Source organism: Periplaneta americana, chromosome 16 (assembly GCF_040183065.1).
Source record: "Periplaneta americana isolate PAMFEO1 chromosome 16, P.americana_PAMFEO1_priV1, whole genome shotgun sequence".
In the NCBI taxonomy this organism is placed as follows: Eukaryota; Metazoa; Arthropoda; class Insecta; order Blattodea; family Blattidae; genus Periplaneta; species Periplaneta americana.
In genome coordinates, this window is record NC_091132.1 from 175,871,728 (window position 1) to 175,895,675 (window position 23,948).

At 33.6% G+C, this 23,948-nt stretch overlaps 1 protein-coding gene across 2 annotated transcripts; it reads right to left on the bottom strand.

Annotated features, from left to right (window-relative positions):
* Positions 1–1,310: 1,310 nt before the first annotated feature.
* Positions 1,311–18,037, bottom strand: LOC138692016 (zinc finger protein ZFP2-like). 2 transcript variants are annotated; one of them, XM_069814793.1, is made up of 5 exons: positions 17,964–18,037; positions 15,639–15,736; positions 11,099–11,236; positions 6,526–6,608; positions 1,311–5,986 (listed from the first exon to the last, which is right to left on the bottom strand). In XM_069814793.1, the coding sequence occupies exons 2-5, from the start codon at positions 15,729–15,731 to the stop codon at positions 4,792–4,794; spliced, it is 1,509 nt and encodes a 502-aa protein (XP_069670894.1). In that variant the 5' UTR covers positions 15,732–15,736; positions 17,964–18,037; the 3' UTR covers positions 1,311–4,791. The 2 variants fall into 2 exon arrangements, with proteins under 2 accessions (XP_069670894.1, XP_069670893.1); XM_069814792.1 differs by lacking the exon at positions 17,964–18,037 and adding an exon at positions 17,746–17,946.
* Between the last annotated feature and the right edge of the window lie 5,911 nt (positions 18,038–23,948).

Genomic DNA, 23,948 nt, shown 5'->3' on the forward strand with positions numbered 1-23,948 from the left:
AATAGAGACTGTATAATAAATATATTTCACAACATAAAACGAGACAAGAGCCACAAATGTCTGGGGGTGCTGCGGCTCCGCAGTCCCCCTTCGAAAGCCGCCCCTGACTGTACCGCAATCCTAGAAAAAGACAGTTATTCTATCTGATTAACCCTGCATGAGTTATTTTTTTCTCAAATAACGTTCAGTTGTTTTATTGGCGCCATGGACTCAGAGATACCAACTTCTTAAATTTTCTCCGACTCTGTCTTCGTTGCTAACTTCAGAGCATTGCCTTCCTTCCACTATTGAAATATGAAATACGTAAGGTTTATACATTATTTTCATAAAATATATATTATATTCTATAAACTCACCTTCCTGGATCTTTCGGAAGGATAACTCTAACCTATTTTTCTTACAAATTATAGTACAACAAACGTCTCCTTGTCCCATATTATTATTCAAATTATTGTATTTAGCTATTTACAGTTATTACAACCGATAACGAACTTTCACAAAAATGCGACATACGGCACAGTCAAAGCTTTTTCGGTCTAGATTGTTCGGGTTTTCTATTTCAGTGCATGGAGCTCAGTGAAATATTAACTTTATTGCTTATCATTGCTAAGCTTTATTTAGTGTAATGTGTCCATAAGTTCCGTTTACTTCTTGTTGCATAATATGTTGCAAAAATAATTACAAAACTGTGTTATTTTAATGTGAAGAGAATTTTACATGTTAACATGGTACAGGGAACGAGATGAGAGTAAAGTGAAAGACTATTGAAACTTATGTAGGACCTATACATAATTATGTAGGTTGTGTTGTAAAATTAGGTGTTTTATTTTATGTTTTATTATTATTGTGTTAAATTGTATTGTGTATTCTTATTGTATTGTGTATAAAATTGTATATGTGTTGTAAATTGTATTATGTATTGTAAATTTTATTGTGTATTGCTTATCATTTTATTGTGTATTGTTAATATTGAATATACCACTGCCACCGGGTGCTTGCCCACTTGCAGTGTAAATAAATACATACAAATAAATACATACAATAACATAATCTGTTCGCGTCAACATTTCAAGTTTAGAATGGAAGCTATTTTGAGGTTTAATGAAAAAGAATTTATATTGTGATTTCAATTTAGCACATCTACCTTCCTTAATTTTAGACAAAACATTTACCAAACCACTCCTATTAAATTAGTGTACGCACAATTGTGTTACTTCATCTTTTAAGTAGTAGATAAATACAATAATTCAGTCCGGGGTATCATACATGACATTATGCTTAATTATAATGTATGATTGCGAATTCAGGAATATAAGTTAAATATATGATGCAATATAAACCTAGAGGACATCGTCGACCAGGAAGACCTTTAAGAAGACTGCTAAATGGGGCCGAAACAGGTCTACAGAGGCCTAATTCGTGAAGGATGATGATGATGATGATGATGAAGTTAAATATAGTAAACATTATTTATAATTTTCATATGAATGGCAAGGCATTAGAGATCACTAAATTTAGACAGAAAGGGGCAACTCGTACAGTAAACATAACCTACAATTTCAACATATCTAAATATCCGTGCGGTGCAATTGAAAATTATTGAATCGTGCATAAATGAATGTACAAGAATTTCGCAATATTTAATCGAAATAAAGGCAGGTATTACACATACGAACAACGTAAATTTCACACCATAAATTATATTACATCTTAACTCGCAAGTAAATTATATATGAAGTGTCTCATAATCATTGTTTTAAATTTTATTAATGGAATTACACTACATTTTAGAGAAACATATCTTACTGTTTATGCATTCCAACTAATTTATATGGTTGAAACGCCGCCTGGCACAGTCTATTGTTCCTAGTACTCACAGCGCTCCAAGTGGCTAGCAACTACTGCGAGATTTGCAAAAAATCACCCCAAGCTTCGTGACTGTATATAGTAGACTGTGCTAATATTAACAGCATGAAAATGACAACAGAAGAACAAGCACTGATTCAATATAAAAAACTTATCAGATTACCAGGAAACAATCGGCATTCATACAGTCGTCTCTGTAGATTGAAAACTCAAAAATGTTTCATATTCATGGTTCAAGAATTAAAACTGAAAATCAATATCCCGAACTTAAAAGAAAACTTACAAATTAAACCAAACCCTTTAACTCTATTACATATAGAATATAATCTAAATTTAACAGAAGAAATACTGAAATCAGAAGTAAACACTGAAATAATGAAACAATTGTCTTTAGAGACAATTAATTTTAAGTACCCTCCGCAAAACTGGCTTCATTTATACACCGATGGATCCTTGATCTCCAGAGAACAAGGTGCCGGTGCAGGTGTTACGTGCTGTCTCTTCTCACTTTATAGATCTCTTGGATATGGAGAAATCATTGCAATAAGTGAAAGTCTCAGGAATCTTCTATGCCACATCAGTAAATTTAAAAATGCAGTTATATTGTCAGACTCCAAAGCAGCTATTCTCTCAATAGTCTCTAAACACACACCTTCATCTCAAACAGCAGAAATAACTAAAATGCTCTCTCAATTAATATCACTCAATAAAAGAATTGTATTCCAATGGATACCATCCCATTGTGGAATCCTGGGAAACGAGAATGCGGATGCTTTAGCAAAGAAGGGCAGCACTGCTACTTACAGACTGCTACTTACAGACCTGTTACTAAATCTACGTATTACTCTGTGAAAAGATTTATTAAATCCACATACTTAGACTTCAACAAACAAAATTTGATAACACAATCCCATGGGAAAAAATGGAACTCTGCATCAAAATCCATAGTTAATTCCCGATTTACCACGCAAATCGTCTGTAGCTGCATTTAGATTGGCAACAGGCCATGATTGTTAGGCCAAACACCTGCATAGAATTGGAATATATCAGTCCCCTAAGTGTCCATTGTGCAACTCAAACCAAGAAATGGATTCCGAACATCTCAAAATCTGTGCTTCAGTGGCTGGTCATGATATCTTTGAAAAATATTGGAGTGCAAGAGGTCAAATGATTTTATTGTCAAACGCCTGACATTAGAAAACAACATATTTTTATTCTTGTAGATTTTTGTACTAATTTAGCTTTTAATGTATTGTTTATTATTCCTAGAATTTGTGAAAATATGGTAATTTTCTTGTTCACATCTTTTTCATTTTGATAAGATATTTCACAACCGAGATAATTGAAATTTTGTACTTGTACGAGGCATTGTTTATTGTGTATTATCTTACTTCTGAGACTGATGTAAAATAACCCTACTAAAATAATGTGTTACGCAAATAATATTAATGATAATTATAAGTTCTAATAGCTTTTATTTTGCTTCAGTACCAGACACTCAAGCTTTCACATACAGCTCACCACAGTGACTGACCACTGCACACACTGAACTATCATGTGGCTTCCCCTCCTCTACCAGCCGTGATGTTAGAGCAGACTCCATCACCAGCCTGCTAGGTCCGCTGACAAATTTTGCAGAGACGTTTCGAAAATGTTTGACCTCTACATTCGTGATGGTCAAAGTAGTAAATTCACGCAAAAAACCGTTCCATATGGCTTCTAGAGTATGTCTACTCGTGCATGTCTTTTGGAATATTAAGAATACACGTACAACTTCAATAGTTTATGCCTTTGAATATCCGTGCCTCAGTGAAAGAATTTATGGCTTTTCAGAAGACAAGGATACAAGTAGGTTTTCCCAGACTTGAATAGCTTCGCTCTTGCTTGTGAGCGTACATGTGTCATTTGCAGAATTTGTATAACAAATGATGTCCATCAATTCTTACCCTTCCCATTATTGCATTTATAACGATAGAGTTATAAATTCCTAACAGTGAGTAGTTTCAATACTAATGTAGTAAACGTTACAAGAATTATTTCCTTCATGTGAATTATTTCACGAGAATAAAATAAAATTCTCATACTGACAGCTAAAATGCTGTGACCATACTAGTTAATTTTGTTTTTAAATGGAGCATGATTATGTCCAGATAAAGGTTTGTTTAATAATGTAATTGAGAAAAAAATTAAACATTTGGTATTATCAAAACTTCTTCATTTATGTCTGAGTTTATATTTCCTTAAATATGATTACATAATTACTCCAGTCCAGTAAGTCAGTCAGGTCTGTTACACCATTCTGTTCCTATGGATACACAGTTGAAAAAGAAATCCCACAGATGTCAGCACAAGCCAAGATGGTGCACAAAGACTCAATTTGATTGTACTGCTATGTTCACCCATTTCGATTTGGCGAGATTGTGTCATACTCTTGCTTTGTGTTTTAGTCTAAGGGTGCATTTTTACTCTGTCAGATCTGTTTGTGTTGTGTTTTCCACAAATAATAACATATAAAGTCAAGATCAAGAGGACATAATAGTACACGAGTAGTTAAGTTGCTATTTTGAAGATTTTTAAGCAAAAACATTTTAGGTTAGCACATGCCTATGTTTGCTTTGTCATGTCTGTTACCTGTCAGATCTGTTACTCCGTCATGTCTGTTACATCATTCAAAACAGTGCTGTAAAGCAAGGTGAGTGTATACTGGTTGATTATTATGGCAGAGACATTGCACTATATTAATACCTGCAGAATATGTACTAAATTGTACTTTAATTTTGACGTTCTCAATCGTCCATTTGTTTACAATTTTTGCAAATGACCCACATCTATTTCAAGTCACAAGAAAGAAGACACTTTTCACACCAATATCGCAATTGATCGACTTAAATGTCATATTAGACATCCCGAAAGACAAAAAACTTCTCAAACATCGCACTTCAATTCATTCTCGCCACTGTGCATTGCTGAATGATTTTTAAATTTATCCAAGCGCGAAAAATGTTTTCCACACACGTCACAACTGAATGGCTTGTCACCTGTATGTGTGCTTAAATGTCTTCTCAAATTTCCCGCATTAGAAAAAACTTTCCCGCACACATTACAATTTACCTGCTTCTCGCCTGTGTGTAAACGTTCATGATCTTTTAAATACCTTATTTCCGAAAAATATTTCCCACACACATTACAACGGAATTGTTTCCCGCCTTCGTGTATAGTCTCATGCCTTTTGAGATGCCCCAATCTCAAAAATTTTTTCCCGCATACATCACAAGAGAATGGCTTATTACCAGAATGAACTAATGCATGATAGTTAACTTGTTTCTTCTCCGAAAAACACTTGCCACAGACTTCACACGAGAATGGCTTCTTTCCAGTATGAGTAAAAACGTGATTTTTTAAATATCTCTTTTCCGAAAAACATTTCCCACAGATATGACATCGGAATGGCAGCTTACCTGTGTGTATCAATTCATGAGACTTTAGATGTCCTACCTTAGAAAAATATTTTCCACAGACATTACACCCGAATGGCTTCTCGCCCGTGTGAGTTTGTTCGTGAACTTTCAAACCTCCGGAAAGACAGAAACTTTTCCCACAAATATTGCACTTGAATGGCTTTTCGCCAGTATGTATTCGAGTGTGCTCTTTGAGGTACTTGGATTGTGTAAAGTTCTTTCCACACAAGTCACATTTGAATGGTTTCTCGCCGGTATGTATGCGTGTATGCACTACAAGAGCCCTAGACTCCGAAAATCTCTTTCCACATTCGTCACAGCTGAAAGGCTTGTCTCCTGTGTGAGTGCGAACGTGCATTTTCAGACCACCCGAAAAATAGAAACGTTTCTCACAAAAATCACACTTGAATTGTTTCTCACCTGTGTGTATACGCGCATGCTTTTTCAAATAACGTGCTTTGGAAAAGTTCTTTCCACAAACGTCACAATTAAAGGATTTTTCTCCAGTGTGTAAGGTTGCATGATTTTTGAGGTTAATCAATTGTGAAAAACATTTTCCACAAACATCACATTTGTATATATTCTTGTCAGAATTCAAGTCATCGTGTTGTACAATATTTTCGCAGGAAGCTGGAAGGCCATTGTTATGACTACCGGGAATGCTGTGAAGAGAATGTAAAATTATCCAAGTAAGGGCAAAAAATAAAATAAGTCAATATTAACACAAAATTTAATGTTCACATGCACAAACAGTTCTATTGGATGGAGCACGAAAACGTAGCCAACTTGTTTTTTGATTGAAGGTAATATTTGACAACTGGAAATGTCATTATCGTATTGTATTATATAAATAGCTGCATTAGTGACCAGCTTTATGCAATAATCGATAGTTGGCTGTATACAGAAAAAGAAAATAGAAACAAACATAAAGACACACAGAAGCCTACAAAGAGAGCCACAAAGACAAATATAGACAGACAAAAATAAACACACACAGTCATATATTTAGATATAGAAAAAGACAGATAGTTATACATTCAGAAGGAAAGACAGATATCTAGAGAAACAGAGATAACTAATGCTAAGTAAGACCCAGAGCATACTGGATCATACATTTCAGTAACGATCATGTTTCTTTCCTTCCTCATTAATTAAGAAAAGCAGTGAAAGGATCAAGTAAAGCCTCACACACTACACTCACCTCTGAGTTAAAGCTTCATTCTCCTCTGCTGTTACTTCCACTTTGACCTCCTCCTTCACTTGATCCAACTCACAGAACTCTTCCTGTAGAAGAAGGTTATGTAATAGTACATTATGCAACGAGCCTATAATGGTAGCGAATACGTTTATGAAACGAGCGCAAGCGAGTTTCATAATTTTCATATGACCGTCTTAATTACCATTATAGTCAAGTTTCATACGACTTTTTATGCTCGACCATATTGATTTCTTCCGGCAGTTGGTGAAATGAATTTGCGGGAATATGCTGAAAAGGCAGGAAGATGACGGTGAATTGATGTTAATTTGTGTGTTGTTTTTTTTGACTGAGAATAATCGATACTTGCGCTTTCATATTGCTACAATGGTATTTTCTGATCGGTGGAACACCTGAACTTTAATGAATAGGTGTACTTTAATGAGGTCCATTAAAGGGCTGCTACCAGGTGTATAATTACTACATTTCGGCATGGTCGAGCATAAAACAAAATATATGTCAGTGATAGATGAATTATCAATGCATGGTAATTGCAGAAATCACTTTAAATTCTATATAAACCTGTAAACAATTCTGACATTGTTGGTGCAGAATATCATATACAATAAGTTTTAAAAATACGATAAATAAGATGCAGGTTGTTCGAAATAACACTTGCATAAAGCATACGATAGTAGACAGAGGAACTGAAAATAACAACGGAACTACAGTCATTGATTCTGTTTCACGTTAACACTTTGTTTAAAAAACTTAAAATTGTTAAACAACACGTTAAAAGTGTTAAAACTTAAAAAAAAAAGGTTATGTACCTTAGACAGACGGCCAGTCATATTCAGTGTCCTACGAACTACTGTTGTTCTTGTAGACCTTGCACTCTGCCATTTGCATTCGTCAGTTGTAGGGATGGGGATCTTTGCTCCTATGGTGGGGGTGGTTGTTTGTGTGCTATGTATCATGATATCAAATAATATGTGGGTATTGAACTGTAATTGTGTATTAGTACATGTTGTGGGTATGTTATTGTATGTTTGTATATTTCGTATTGTTCTAAATTGTTTAACTGTGGACTTTTTGGTGTGATGTGTATAATTTCCATATCTGTTTCTATATTATTGTAGTCATGATTATTGTTGATAACAGTAGTTCGTATGACACTGAAGATGACGCAGAACCGGCGTCGAAACGGGCCGTCTAAGGTACATAACCTTTTTTAAATATGTAACGCTTTGAACTTGTCGTATAACAATTTTAAGTTGTTTGGAACTACAGTAGGTATATGCTAAAATGCACAAAGGTGAGTATCAAGAAGATTTCAGAAAGCTCAACCTGCCAAATGATCAAATATTTACGCGAAAATTGATAGCAGAAATATATTTGATATTTGAGATATTTCAAAGGATAGTTAAAAAGTTAAACAAATCCAAATTTAAAGTTTTGAGAAACGTGCATTTTAAAGTTTCACGTTTCTCTATTCAATTCATTCAATTTATTAAGCCATTAGACATACAATGACACAAATACAGGAAGGGAAAAAACAATACATTTGTGGGTAGAAATATAATTGAGAACACTAAGGTTTACTTAGTACAATGAAAACACAAAATATATTGAAACTCTAAAAATTAACGAAAACACTTTAACTTAATGTATTATTTGTATCTTAATTAAGTAACTTTGTTTATTAAAAAAACAATTTCATACGAATATATGTATGTGTCCATACGAGTTGGAAAGTTGGGGCAAATTTATCCCATGTCAAGGTAACATTGGCCCAATATTTAAAAAAAATAAGAACGCAGATAATCATGAAACATATTCGCAATGCTTTAGGAGCCATTATTACTTTACACAGAACTCCTTCTAAAATGTTTCGTTAATAGTACATTATGCAACGAGCCTATAATGATAGTAATTAAGAAGCGAGTATGGACGTTTATGAAACGAGCGCAAGCGAGTTTCATAATTTTCACACGAGCTTCTTAATTACCATTATAGGCGAGTTTCATACGACTTTTTATGCTCGACCATATTTCTAACTTGAAATTATTTGTATCTGACAAGGTCGGAAGTGACCTTGTTCTAGGTCGTGAATTGTGAGATGTGCGCAGACGCGGAAGTATTGATTTTTTCCGAGGAACAATAATGTCATTGAACTTGTGTAATCCCGTTAAACTTGGTATAACTTTGATTATTGAATTCGACATTGAAAAACGAGATGACAAATTGAATTTATTTGAATATTATTTACAATTAACGCTAACTATTATAGTAACAGAACATAACCTTCTGCGACAGTATTGGATTTCCAGCCTCCGTGACTTTTCGCTAATTCTCTTTCGATTGCATATCCGAGAATAATCGATACTTGCGGTTTTATAACGGTACAAAACTAACTTGTTATTGGCTGAACACCTGTAAGCTGAGTTGTCATTGGCTGAAAACACCTGTACTTTAATGAGTAGGTGTACTTTAATGACTTGCATTAAAGGACTGCTACCAGGTGTATAATTACTACATTTCGGCATGTCGAGCTTAAATAAATGTAAATAACTTTGTTTATTAAACAACAATTTCACACTAATATATGATAAAAAACTCATCTACAGAGTAGAAAGGATTAATTAAAGCCTTCAATTTGCGAGTATTCCTAATAAAATATTCCCTGTTCTTAATTAAATTGTCATGTGACTATCACTTCAGTGCATTTTATCACACCATTTGAGTAAATCAGCACTCATTTTGGGGTTACAGTGCCTAAGATAATCCTACGTACAGTGTCCCATACCAGTTGGAAAGTTGGGGCAAAGTTATCCTATGTCAAGGTAACAATGGCCGAATATTTAAAAAAAATAAGAACTCAGATAAACGTTAAACATATTTGCATGCTTTAGGAGCCATTATTACTTCTAAAATGTTTCATTAAAATAAATTATACTGAATAAGCAGTCGTGGACAGCCGATAAGGGGTGTTCCTCCAGCTTGGGGGTTGGGCGAAGGGCTAACGATCCATCACCGAAAAAAACAACTTGTTACGAAACCTAACAGTAAAAATTGATCAAATTCCAGCAGAATTAATACAAGAGGGTGGAAGGGCATTATCTAGCGAAATTTATAAACTTGTACTTGCAATTTGGCAAAAGGAAATTGTACCAGAACAATGGAAGGAGTCCATAATCGTACCTATCTTTAAGAAGGGGGACAAGACTAACTGTAGTAACTTTCGAGGAAGATCACTTTAGTTCACGTCGTACAAAAGTTTGTCGAATATCCTTTTGAGAAGATTGACTCTATATGTAGATGAAATTATTGGGGATCATCAATGTGGTTTCAGGCGTAATAGATCGACTATTGATCAGCTTTTTTGTATTCGACAGATATTGGAGGAAAAATGGGAGTATAAGGGTACAGTGCATCAGTTATTCATAGATTTCAAAAAGGCATATGACTCGGTTAAGAGAGAAGTTTTATATAATAGTCTTATTGAATTTGGTATTCCCAAGAAACTAGTTCGATTAATTAAAATGTGTCTTAGTGAAACTTACAGCAGAGTCCGTATGGGCCAGTTTCTATCTGATGGTTTTCCAATTCACTGTGGGCTAAAGCAGGGAGATGCACTATCACCTTTACTTTTTAACTTCGCTCTAGAATATGCCATTAGGAAAGCTCAGGATAACAGAGAGGGTTTGGAGCTGAACGTGTTACATCAGCTGCTTGTCTATGGGGATGACGTGAATATGCTAGGAGAAAATCCACAAACGATTAGGGAAAACACGGAAATTCTAGTTGAAGCAAGTAAAGCGATAGGGTTGGAAGTAAATCCCGAAAAGACTAAGTATATGATTATGTCTCGTGACCAGAATATTGTACGAAATGGAACTATAAAAATTGGAGATTTATCCTTCAAAGAGGTGGAAAAATTCAAATATCTTGGAGCAACAGTAACAAATATAAATGACACTCGGGAGGAAATTAAACGCAAAATAAATATGGGAAATGCGTGTTATTATTCGGTTGAGAAGCTTTTGTCATCTAGTCTGCTGTCAAAAAATCTGAAAGTTAGAATTTATAAAACAGTTATATTACCGGTTGTTCAGTATGGTTGTGAAACTCGGACTCTCACTTTGAGAGAGAAACATAGGTTAAGGGTGTTTGAGAATACGGTTCTTAGGAAAATATTTGGGGCTAAGAGGGATGAAGTTAAAGGAGAATGGAGAAAGTTACACAACGCAGAGCTGCACGCATTGTATACTTCACCTGACATAATTAGGAACATAAAATCCAGATGTTTGAGATGGGCAGGGCATGTAGCACGTATGGACGAATCCAGAAGTGCATATAGTGTTCGTTGGGAGGCCGGAGGGAAAAAGACCTTTGGGGAGGCCGAGACGTAGATGGGAAGATAATATTAAACAGGATTTGAGGGAGGTGGGATATGATGGTAGAGACTGGGTTAATCTTGCTCAGGATAGGGATCAGTGGCGGGCTTATGTGAGGGCAGCAATGAACCTCCAGGTTCCTTAAAAGCCAGTAAGTATGTATCCCAGTTGACTGTACTCACCTCAACTTCACTCTTCGCGATGGGGAAGTGAAATGGTACAGCGACTTCCTCAAACATCCCCTCTGATTTTAGATCACAGCTGTCGTCCATGGGTTCCGTCTTTATTTCAGCCATGTGCAAATCTAATAAATTTCCTTCCTGTGAAAAACAGAACATAGTAATAGGCTAATTATCTAATCCATCTTCGTAGTGTATCCAGCTATTTGCTGACAAGACGTGTTGCACTATGTTTCACTATGAATTTCCTCTTCTTACAAATGATGGGTAAAAAGCACGATGCTGGTAGTATATTTCAGGAGCCACATTCCAAAGATGAGGGGTATTCAATATGTATTGAAGAGAATTGTCCAAGTTTACAGGGATTGCAGATTTTAGATTAGTTCTATTTACAAAATGTTCATACAGCCAGAGCTGACATACAGCGGAGAAATTTTAATTACTTCACCTTTCATAAACTAAATACAATATGTTCAAAACCAAGCTCTCAGGCTCAATACTGGTGAAATCAAAACAACCCAATAGATTCTATGAGATTCCTTACTAATATCACAGTCTAGTATATACAGTCACGAAGCTTAATACTTACTAAATATGCAAACGTAAACAGTTGAAATATGCATCCATAGATAGTTGCTCACCACCAGGACCGCAACTATCGCCTCATCACAGACTCTTTCCCTAGCAGACGATAAAATGTATTGTACTTTCTTTTGAAAAAATTAACACCTTCCTTCCATTATTTAAATATGAAATACATAAGGTTTATATATAATTTTCATAAAATATATATTATATTCTATAAACTCACGTTCCTGGATCTTTCGGAAGGATAACTCTAACCTATTTTTCTTACAATTTATAGTACAACAAACGTCTCCTTGTCCCATATTATTATTCAAATGATTGTATTTTAGCTATTTAGAGTTATTACAACCGATAACGAACTTTTCACAAAAATGCGAAATACGGCACAGCCAATACTTTTTCCATCTAGATCAGGCCGTAATGTTTGTTCGGGTTTTCTATTTCAATGTATGGAGCTCAGTGAAATATTAACTTTATTGCTTATCATTGCTACGCTTCATTTAGTGTAATGTGTTATAAGTTCCGTTTACTTCTTGTTGCATAATATTTTGCAAAAATAATTACAAAACTGTGTTATTTTAATGTGAAGAGAATTTTACATGTTAACATAATCTGTTGACGTCAACATTTCAAGTTTAGAATGGAAGCTATTTTGAGGTTTAATGAAAAAGAATTTTTATTGGGATTTCAATTTAGCACATCTACCTTCCTTAATTTTAGACAAAACATTTACCATACCACTCCTATGAAATTAGTGTACGCACAATTGTGTTACTTCGTCTCTTAAGTAGTAGATAAATACAATAATTCAGTCCGGGGTATCATACATGACATTATGCTTAATTATAATGTATGTTTGCGAATTTAGGAATATAAGTTAAATATATGCATTGTGATGCACTTAGAGAGCTATGATAAGTAGAGAAATCCGGTTAAGAAAGCCAGCTATAACGGCTAGTAGGGGGACCATCGTGCTAATCACACGATAGCTCTATTCTAGTTAGATTCCATCTCTGCTTAAGCATCTGTACTTGAGGCCAGCAGCTGGCTGGTCGGTCTGGACCCTTAAAGTGCTGTAGCGCTACAAATTATGTTATTATTATTATTATTACTGTTATTATTATTATTATTATTATTATTATTACTGAGGACTATTCCTTCTTCAGTATAACAATTTTTTACTATTGTTTCAGTGATACAGGTGTGTGTAAAAGTCATTGCAGTTAGTTCTGGTAAATTATGGTATATTGCCATCAGTTTAGTATTTTAAGCATTTTGGCATATTATCCAGCACCTTGCTAATCAATATTAGAAGAAAGACTTATAAAACTGTTTGTTTCACAATTAGATGTAATTACACAAAAATATATAAATAATTCAGTGCATTAATTCTATTGTCATTAATATTAAAATCAAGTGTAACTTGCAAAAAGAACAATTTATTTGAAGTCGAAACAACGTATCTACAACACAGTCTTTTTTTTTTCTTATGTAACACTTAGCTTAAACACAAAAAAATTGTTGAGAGGATGTAAACATACTCTAATAACAACGAGTTATCACATATGTCGCCCACAATAACATAGGCGGTAACAGTGATAGTGTTTCAGTTGTTGCAAAACTTCTTTTGCATTTATCTCAGAACAAGAATTTTGTAGATACGTCGTTATGACTCTAAACCCCCGAAATAATATTACATCTTAACTCGCAAGTAAATTATATCTGAAATGTCTCATAATCATTGTTTTAAATTTTATTAATGGAATTACACTACATTTTAGAGAAACATATGTTACTGTTTATGCATTCCAACTAATTTATATGGTTGAAACGCTGCCTGGCACAGTCTATTGTTCCTAGTACTCACAGCGCTCCAAGCGACTAGCAACTACTGCGAGATTTGCAAGAAATCACCCCAAGCTTCGTGACTGTATATAGTAGACTGTGCTGATATTAACAGCATGAAAATGACAACAGAAGAACAAGCACTGAGTCAATATAAAAAACTTATCAGATTACCAGGAAACAATCGGCATTCATACAGTCGTCTCTGTAGATTGAAAACCCAAAAATGTTTCATATCCATGGTTCAAGAATTAAAACAGAAAATCAATATCCCGAATTTAAAAGAAAACTTACAAATTAAACCAAATCCTTTAACTCTATTAAATATAGAATATAATCTAAATTTAACAGAACAAATACTGAAATGAAAAGTAAACACTGAAATAACGAAACAATTGTCTTTAGAGACAATTAATATTAGGTACCCTCCACAAAACTGGCTTCATTTATACACTTTCCGTTGATCTCCAGAGAACAAGGTGCCGGTGCAGGTGTTATGTGCTGTCTCTTCTCACTTTATAGACCTCTTGGGTATGGAACAACAAGTTTTGATGGAGAAATCATTGCAATAAGTGAAAGTCTCAGGAATCTTCTATGCCACATCAATAAATTTAAGAATGCAGTTATATTGTCAGACTCCAAAGCAGCTATTCTATCAATAGTCTCTAGACACACACCTTCATCTCAAACAGCAGAAATAACTAAAATGCTCTCTCAATTAATATCACTCAATAAAAGAATTGTATTCCAATGGATACCATCCCATTGTGGAATCCTGGGAAACGAGAATGCGGATGCATTAGCAAAGAAGGGCAGCACTGCTACTTACAGACCTGTTACTAAATCTACGTATTACTCTGTGAAGAGATTTATTAAATCTACATACTTAGACTTCAACAAACAAAATTTGATAACACAAACTCAAGGGAAAAAATGGAACTCTCTGCATCATAATCCACAGTTAATTCCCGATTTACCACGAAAATCGTCTGTAGCTGCATTTAGATTGGCAACAGGCCATGATTGTTTGGCCAAACACCTGCATAGAATTGGAATATATCAGTCCCCTAACTGCCCACTGTGCAACTCAAACCAAGAAATGGATTCGGAACACCTCAAAATCTGTGCTTCAGTGACTGACCATGATAATATCCTTCAAAAATATTGGAGTGCAAGAGGTCAAATGACTTTTATTGTCAAAAGACTGGCAATAGAAAACAACAACAACAGATTAGTTCTATGGATGTTTGTGACAGGGCAGTTTAAGAGGATATGTTCCAGATCTTCTTCATTATTGTTGCACCAGCAACAACTACTAGAGTCAACAAGATTAAAGCCGTGAAGATACTTCCGAGTGACAATATGGCCAATATGTGACAATATGTGAATGTTGCGGAACATTTGTAAAACATTAGGTTTCTTTTGAATGTTTTGAAGTGCTTGGCCTTTATCAGAAGAAAGCCATAATTCGACACATAAATTTATTAAATGAGAATTAACTGCAGAATATGCGCTGGTTAAAGAAGTTATTTGCATAGATTTGGGACCCAAAATGTTGCCTGTTTAGCAATATTATCTACAATCTCATTTCCAGTAATGCCGCAATGACTAGGTATCCATTGGAATACTATTTCTTTTTGAAGATTTAGTTTATTTAATATTTTCTGTATAGAGATTGTAATTTGTGCATAGGAAGTTGGAGTATATTTCATGATATTTAGAATAGCTCCCATCGAGTCACTGAAAATGCATACAAGTATATCAGATAATAGAGACATGCAAAAGAGCTGCCTGTATGGCCAGTCGTTCTGTTTCGAGACTGGAGGGAGATGAACATGATATATAATATTTCTCGTTATATTTTGGGATATAATACCCTGCGCCTGAAAGTCCATGAGGATTCAGGATAATAGGCTAATTATGAAATATATCAGATAACAATATGTATTTATAAAGTTATTTGCTCTTTCTGTAATCCAGATGGCAATGAATGCACGTGTTTAAGTGGAAAGGCAATTACCTCATTGCTCGTTGAATCCTTTTTCTGTTATATGTTATATTGTTATATATAGCCAACATAGAAAATAAATAGTAATTTCTCGCTATGTACCTCAGATAAAGGCTTCTTCTCTTCTGCATCTGAGTTATCACTTGTTTGTATAGCTAGTGGGTCGCACTCAGGTTCCATCTTGATCACGTCCATTACGACTGAAAAAGGAAATTAAGAAACTTCGATGTATATGCAGATTGTGAGAAATTCGAATAGACTTACTAGCTTGGTAAATAATAATAATTCCATAACTCCGAAAAGCGGGTATTTTTGTGTGCGCGAGAGAACACAAACAAAACACAAACGAATATGTACATGAGCTCAGATGAGCATGTGATTCTATGAATAACGCAAGCAACAGTGTGCATAGCATTGTATAGAAGTAGGAAAGAACCTTCTACAATACAATGCCTTTGTGAAGGCAGTGAAGCAACACTCTATACTGGGTCAGCGAATAGGGATTATAAAGAATGGACACTGAGCGAATTTTCCTGTGTTTTGTTTCTCTGTGCGCCAGCGGCTAGTTCCACTTTCAAGCTCTAGAGGTTAGTGTAATCGAGCATACGCTAAGATAATAATTGAGGATCCAAACATCGCCTACCTTATTGCATAATCCAGTAATGCTCTGCTTCAAATAAATTCAAGTTAACAGCTTTTCCTTATTTCTCAGTGACAAACTAGTTGTAATAATAATATTTTATATTTCAGATATAATAAATCATATTGTAAAATAATATAATACATTATAAAATTAAGTATCGAATTCGTTTAATATTTGTATAATAATATAATATAGGTATATGGTTTTATTTCTCGTAAGAGTTTTGTTTTTCCATTTTCAGCGCTATCAAATCATTACATATTTTAATTGTTGTTGGGATCAACGTCTCAACTCTCATGATAAAGGAACTCTAGAGTCTAGACATTACAGTTAATGACGGATTTATTATTTTGTGGATCCAATTTATTTTATTTGTGTACATAATGTACCTAGATGTATTAATTATATGTGTTATATTTCCGCTGTGTCGACTGCTAGCTGGTGTGATGTCAGCGCCAACTCTAGGGAGAAAGCAGAATCTCACGCTCTAGCTGGCTTGAAGGTCACTGAAATCAGTCCGGCTACATCAAAGGTACCGACGCGAAGTGTCCATTCTTTATAATCCCTATTCGCTGTACTGGGTAATTAGCAAAGGAACATATTTCGCACGAGTCGTGTCTTTTAGGCCAATCTTAAAAATATCACTTAGACACAATGCAAATGTAGGGTGGATCAAAGTTGATTTTATGTTACATTGTGCATCATTGTTTACGTAAGAAAAAAAAACAAACAAAAATTAACACTTACCTTAAATATTATTTTATGAAATAAATGCCACAAACATGAATATTTAACGTCTCTATTGATCATGGCATAGAAGATAATAAAACATGTATTAAAAAGAAAGGAATTAGATACCAGTGAGAGTCTAATAAACAGAAAATGGAAGATGGAAGGTGAATATTACTTATGCCCCAGCGAATATAGGAACATGATAAATATACCTTGAAAATGCCTTGGATTTATAGCATTGATTGGTAGATATTGATGTGATCACTAGGAGAGCTGTAAATCCGTACAAATCGCAGTATATATACTACTTATATACGAAAATCGTCGTGCGTGAACGAAGAATACCGCCATATTTCTTTAATGTAACACGGGGTTTCAGTGTCGCCAACACAGAAATAATACTAGACATGTAATCAAATCTAATCTAACCTTTCTCAAAATACTACACACTTAATCAAACCTAACCTGACCTGTCACATAATACTACGCACCTGTAGTAACATTTCTCACATTTAACATTATATCTATCGTATTCGTGTATTGCCGGCCGTACCAATCGTGTCGGTTTTCATCTAGTGAAAGTAGATCGTACTAATACTACTTTTATAATAATTACATTTTAGGCCTACATGTTTCGTGATATATTAAATGTGTTAATGTAGTAATAATTTTATTCAAATTTCGATTGAAAGCCTGGAGAAGTGAGAGCGAATGTTGTTTCCTTCTAAACTTCTATCTTGGATTGAGTCACCGTCCTTTCTGTGGAACACAACGTAACAATATACAGGGCTCTGTGCAAAAAAAAAAATGAATCACATTTATATATGTACCTACCTTCTTCTGCATAAAGTGTAACGTAGAAACGTTTGCTACTAATGAACGTAGGCCTATAGAAGACCGTGAGACACGGTTTTCTGGATAATGTGATGTTTAATCCGATGATGAAATTTCGACGAAGGTAGAGGTTTATTTGTGATGGACACATCCAAGGTTAGGTTGTGACGATTCCTTACTTCTTTTCTCGACATTCCATTACTCCCTCCATAACTTACCCTTCTTTATTGCTAGCTAAAAAAAAGTCATTATCTGTATATTTGTTAAATGTTGAAGTTTCTCGTGCAAAAAAGAAAAATATAAAAAAAGAAATCGCTGAAATACTAAGAAATGCCGCGACAAAAATCTCTACACCTATGTTGAAAAATATTCTGAGACTTCTTGACAGCATTCATAATAGAATCAGTGTTGCCAACACATAAATTGTATCCCCGTCAGTATAACACCTGGAAATCCGTCAGAATCCGTCAAAATAAAATAATAATAATAATAATAATAATAATAATAATAATAATAATAATAATAATAATAATAATAATAATAATAATACCCAATATATATATATATATATATATATATATATTGTACGAAATGGAAATGGAAATACAATATATATATATATACACACACACACACAAGCAATTTTAACACAACTTACTAATTCTGATTAAAATAATTATTCGTCAACATTGACTTGATTACGAGCAAATTTGAAACAGGACATTCTTAAACATAGTACGGAACAGGCAAGGCTGTTCAAATAAAAAGTAAAATCTCCCAAAAATGAAACAATTAAAATTGACAGCAGCTAAAAATGTCAAAACGATGTAAATCGTAATTCCCGCCAGAAAATCCGTCACCCGTCAAAGCTATTTTTTTCCCGTCCGCTACGTTGAAATTCCGTCAATTTCGACGGAATTTCCGTCCAGTTGGCAACACTGAATAGAATGATCAAACGGGCAGTATTAATGACAGTGTTACCTCTTCTGTACCCTAGTCACTACGTTGGATGATAAAATGCAAATTGCTATGCATACTGGTTGAAATGATTCTCTTCCTTGATGAACCTATCTCCCTATAAAAAAAAAGTAATCTTTAAAGTGATAAGGAAGAGAAACCATGATCATAAAATGAAATGAGTCATTATGGGACACTACTAAAAATGAAAACTTTTTCCTAATCATCTTTTTAGCCAAATTTGAAAGCATATTTACTATATTAAGAACTAACAAAATCCTAATTTTGAACTCCCAAATGTTTTTGGCTTTTGATTTTTATTAATTTTTCTATTTGTTTTTTCTATATTTTCAAACCCATATTTTTAGCAGAAGATCTCAATTTTTAAGCTTCTCTTTCTTGTTCTTATATTGACAAGACACAAAGAAATATTTCTATGTATTCATTTTTTTTAATATCTCATTTATTCACTTTCACAATTTTTTTTTTTATTTTTGAATTTGTTATTTTTTCAATGATTCATGAAAAAAATTATAATAAACCTTTAATAAACTACGAGCAACATGCAGTTACCTCAAATATTTTCAGTAAAAATTTCATTCAGATTGATTAATATGACGTAAAATGAAGTTCGTGTTGAATCAAGAAAAATTAACTTACATAAAAATGGATAAATAAAATGAATACTTACGTAACACATAGAAGACTATTAAAAAAATTCTTCTCCGCTTCATTCATCGAGTAACTTCAGGGAGCCAACTTTAGAACAAAATGTTACTGGATTTGTAATCAGAATTTTTGTTAAAAAAAAAAAAAAAAAAAGAAAAAAAAAAGAAAAAAAAAAAAAAAAGAAAGATTAAAAGTAATTTCGACAGCTCTTAAAAATATCACGCCCCTTACAGCCTTAATTTAAAAACATTTTTTTAAAGATATTTGTAATCAGACTTGAACTAAATCCATTTGGGGTATGTACAATCTATAGACGTGAAATAGCAAATAAAAGATTTTTGGAAAGTGATTTTCAGTGGAGTCTTCTCCACTATGACTGTAAGTATTAAGGAACCTCTCCCGAGTAAACAGGTTATTTTTACATACCGGTAATGAAAATGTTGATAACGGTCACGAAAACACTGCATTTTCTATCCGTTAATTTATCATACTGAAACAATTATGAGTTTTGCCATATATATTTATCTTTCATAACAGTAATATACAATTCACAAGAATATTATAAATTATGTAACAACGACAAAGAATTTTCTTATCGTGTAGTGTATTACAGTGATGAAAATTACAAAGTTGTCACAATGATACTGGTGAATCAGGGTTGCCACCTAATACGTTTCTCATTTGATTTGTATAATTGGTAAATTTTAACAATTTCATTATACAGATGGTGCGTAATAGTACATGATAGCATATGTTACAGAATTCCGATAATAAACAAATAGTTTTATGTTTAATGTTCAAGTATTATGCGGAATATTTCTGAGGTCATTATATACTGATGTAACTCAACGTACAAAAAGTATCAAGAAATATCCCAACTGTGTAGCATTTTAGAGACTTTTGAAGATTAATCTTGGCGCCTCGTTGTTGATCACATACTATAATAAATTTCTGAAATGCATAAAGTTGAAATTGTGATCTGGAAATGTTTTTAAATATTCACCATTTATTATAGGTATATAGACCCACATTGAAGTAGAATAGCAAACATTCGATTCCTGCAATTAAAACAAAACACTGTGTAGGAAATAGTTTATTATGGGTATTATAAAGAACACTTGTTAATACAACGTCGTTTACATAGTACAGAAATTAAATTGACTATATATACAACTATTGCGTGTATAAATATTTATGCCATGCGATATTAGTGTCTTTTTCATTAACAAAACTGTAAAATTTTAACATTAATACAGATATAAAATGCATTTTAAGTGTTTTATCACACTGATATTAAAATTCTACAATATACACGCAAATATTGCATTTATAAATGCACTAGAAGAATACAAACTTGACATTAGAGATGTGTACGAGAATCTTGCTTTCTTTCCCATAGCTTACGACCTGATACCTTAAGACAAAACAAAATCTTCGCAAGATATATGCGATCAGATCTCTTCCTTAGATATAAGGTACCTGAAGGTAATATGGTCACCGTAATTTGAATTAATTTTTTCATGAATGTGGTATTCCCTAAATAAAAATCTCGTGTGCTTGCATGAACTTCAATTATTTATGCAAACACAGAAAAATAATCCAAGACCTTTCTTTAAACCAGAATGCTTCGTTATTTACATTTTGAAAAATCTTACACTGTGCAAGTAATATGTCCATATGGCCAGAAGAATGAAAATTCATTATTTAGGAACAGAAAAACGTTTATTGGTGATTAATGAAGTTTGTATTGAAAATAATGGTTCTTGATTAAAAAAAAAATATTAATACCCAGAAATATTTTGTGACTAAGTCTATAAAACATTGCAATTTGAAAAAAGAAAAAAAAATAAGACAAAAACTTTTTATTTTATTGGGTTATTTTACGACTCTGTATCATCTCAGGTTATTTAGCGTATGAATGAAATGGAAGGTGATAATGCCGGTGAAATGAGTCCGGGGTCCAGCACCTAAAGTTACCCAGCATTTGCTCATATTGGGTTGAGGGAAAACCTCGGAAAAAACTCAACCAGGTAACTTGCCCCGACCGGGAATCGAACCCGGGCCACCTGATTTCGCGGCCAGACGCGCTAGCCGTTACTCCAGAGGTGTGGACTACAAAAATATAAATAGGTATATGTGTGACAAATAAGATTTTTGTGAGTCCAAGACATTCCTCATGAATGTATGTACACACCACAAATTGCACAGTTTCGCACATCTATGTGGCCATATTACAAGAATTCAGCACCTGTCGAAACATCAGCCATTTTTCAGCTCAATAGGATTGCATTTTAAATAAGCATTGGATGTTTGTAACGAGCATTGAATAAGTCATAAAATGTTATACAGAAACTATAATTACTAATTGCATGAAAGGAAATATAAGACAAACTTACCAACAGGAATATTATAACACCGTCTTAATCCGTTGCCACAATTCAAATAAAGAAGGTCTGTGGAAGCGTTGATTATGTACACTTTCTAACACGTGGTTGGACATACTGACACTAACTTCTGGTTAGCATATCAATTAGGTCTCGCTGTAGAATAATGTGGTCATATTATCTGCAATCCATGACAGGATGACAGATAAGTGTGCCAAATGTGACGTACTTTTCGTTCTTTCAGTCGATAATTAGGTATGCCTTAATTTTCTGGGAAAATGGTAGCAAAATTGGGAGTGTCTTGATTATTGCAAAAGAAAGCCATTAGAATTCCATGTCAATCAAACTATCTTGAACATTGTCGACGTCTTTTCAAACAATCACAGATCGATAATCGACCCCACAATCAGGTTTGAAAGTATAAAGGACAGCCTGAAGACGTACATGAGGAGAAACGAGCAATCTACGTTCCAACCATCCCGTATTATAAAGATAAATACCAACTTCACGATATCAGTGTTACGGGATTGATGTTTGGAGCAAGAGGAACGATACTCAACTTCTCTTCTCAATTCTGTAAGACCCTAGGACTGCACAAATCGTTTCTGAATGAACTGGCCCTCCGCATAATTAGAGTCAGTCAAACTTTTACGGAACCACCTATATGGACTCTTAATTCAGTATATTGAAAAAACTGACGCACCATTATCATTTTTCTTTTTCTTATTAGCTTTCATTGCTTCTTTACTTGTAACTTTTTTTTTCTGTAAATCGCCATTGTTTGTCTGTTTGTTTGTGTACAGTACTTATTTACTTTTTTTCTTACTCTGCTATCTTTCATCTTCTATTTGTTCTTGTTTTGTATGCTTTGTCTAATGGCAGCCTCTAATTTGAGGAAGCTCAATAAATAAATTATTAATAATAATAATAATAATAATAATAATAATAATAATAATAATAAAATAACTGTTATAAATTTATATATATAAGACCTAGTCCTTTACACTCGACAAAATATAGACAATTACTCATTAATAGCCAATATACACGATCGTGAAATTAGAAATAGTGAATCAATTAATATCCCATACTGTAGATTACATAAAACTAGTACAAATTTTTCTGTCATGGGGATGAAATTATATAATAAGCTTCCCAGTCAATATTATAAGATACCAACCAATGGTTTCAAACCTAGATTTTATAATTGACTTTTAATTAATCCTTTCTACTCTGTAGACGTGTTTCTTAACATAAATTCATACGAAATTGTTTTTTAATAAATAAAGTTATTTACATTTAGTTACAAATATTACATTAAGAGTGAAGTGTTTTCATTAATTTTTAGAGTTTCAAAATGTTTTGTGTTTTCATTCTAATTAAACTTTACTGTTTTCAATTATATGTGTATTTTCAAATGTATGTTTTTTTTTCCACCCTTCTGTATTGTGACGAAGCCTATCACTGTATGTTTAATGGCTTAATAAATTGAATAGCGCTCAGATGACAACTAAGTGTGGTTTCACAGCACCTGCATTCTACTCGGAATAAGAGAAGCAAAGACGTTATATTCAAAGAAAGAAAACTTACTTTGGATGTGCGAAATGTGCAGATACAGACTACAAACCTACGGTCTGAGCAAGACCTCAGCAGAAGACACACAAGGTATATCCGAGAACAAGAAAAACTGTGAGGAGCTGAAAAACAAAATGGATCAAGTCTCCGAAACTCTGATGCAGAAAATGTCACTACTGCTAGAAACACAATAGGGATATCTTATGCGAAGTTTTACCATTAGATGGCAGGAGTGTTCCATGCGGTACAACATGTTGTAGGGCTGTATTATGCCATATGCTATAGTTGAATATGTTCTCCCGCTTGTTGTTTTTCTGTGCGTATCAAAATTACATTTATAATTATTTTTTTTTGTAACCTAATATAATTTAATATAATTCAGTATTTTCTTAACTCATAATTTAATTTAATTTACAATAAATAATAGCATAAACTTGTCTAATATAGAGCGATTCCCTTTAAGAGATGGATGGGGAAATCTGCAGTATGCAGAATATAGATACGAGTAAATTGAATGTTCATGAACCTAAACGAGAAATTCGAGAAGGTGCACGAATAAAAAATAAATAAATAAAATAGAAACTTTGTCGAAGGTCTCTAACCGTTAGTATTGTAAGC

Bases quoted from the DNA above. Each gene is read 5' to 3' on its own strand.
- LOC138692016 (XM_069814792.1), bottom strand. From the start codon at position 17,896: ATGTGTCCATCACAAATAAACCTCTACCTTCGTCGAAATTTCATCATC. The intron at 11,237-15,638 runs GTACATAGCGAG...TGTTTTTCACAG, and splicing joins AGAAGAAGCCTTTATCTGAG to GAAGGAAATTTATTAGATTT. The intron at 5,987-6,525 runs GTGAGTGTAGTG...TTCTCTTCACAG, and splicing joins AATGAAGCTTTAACTCAGAG to CATTCCCGGTAGTCATAACA.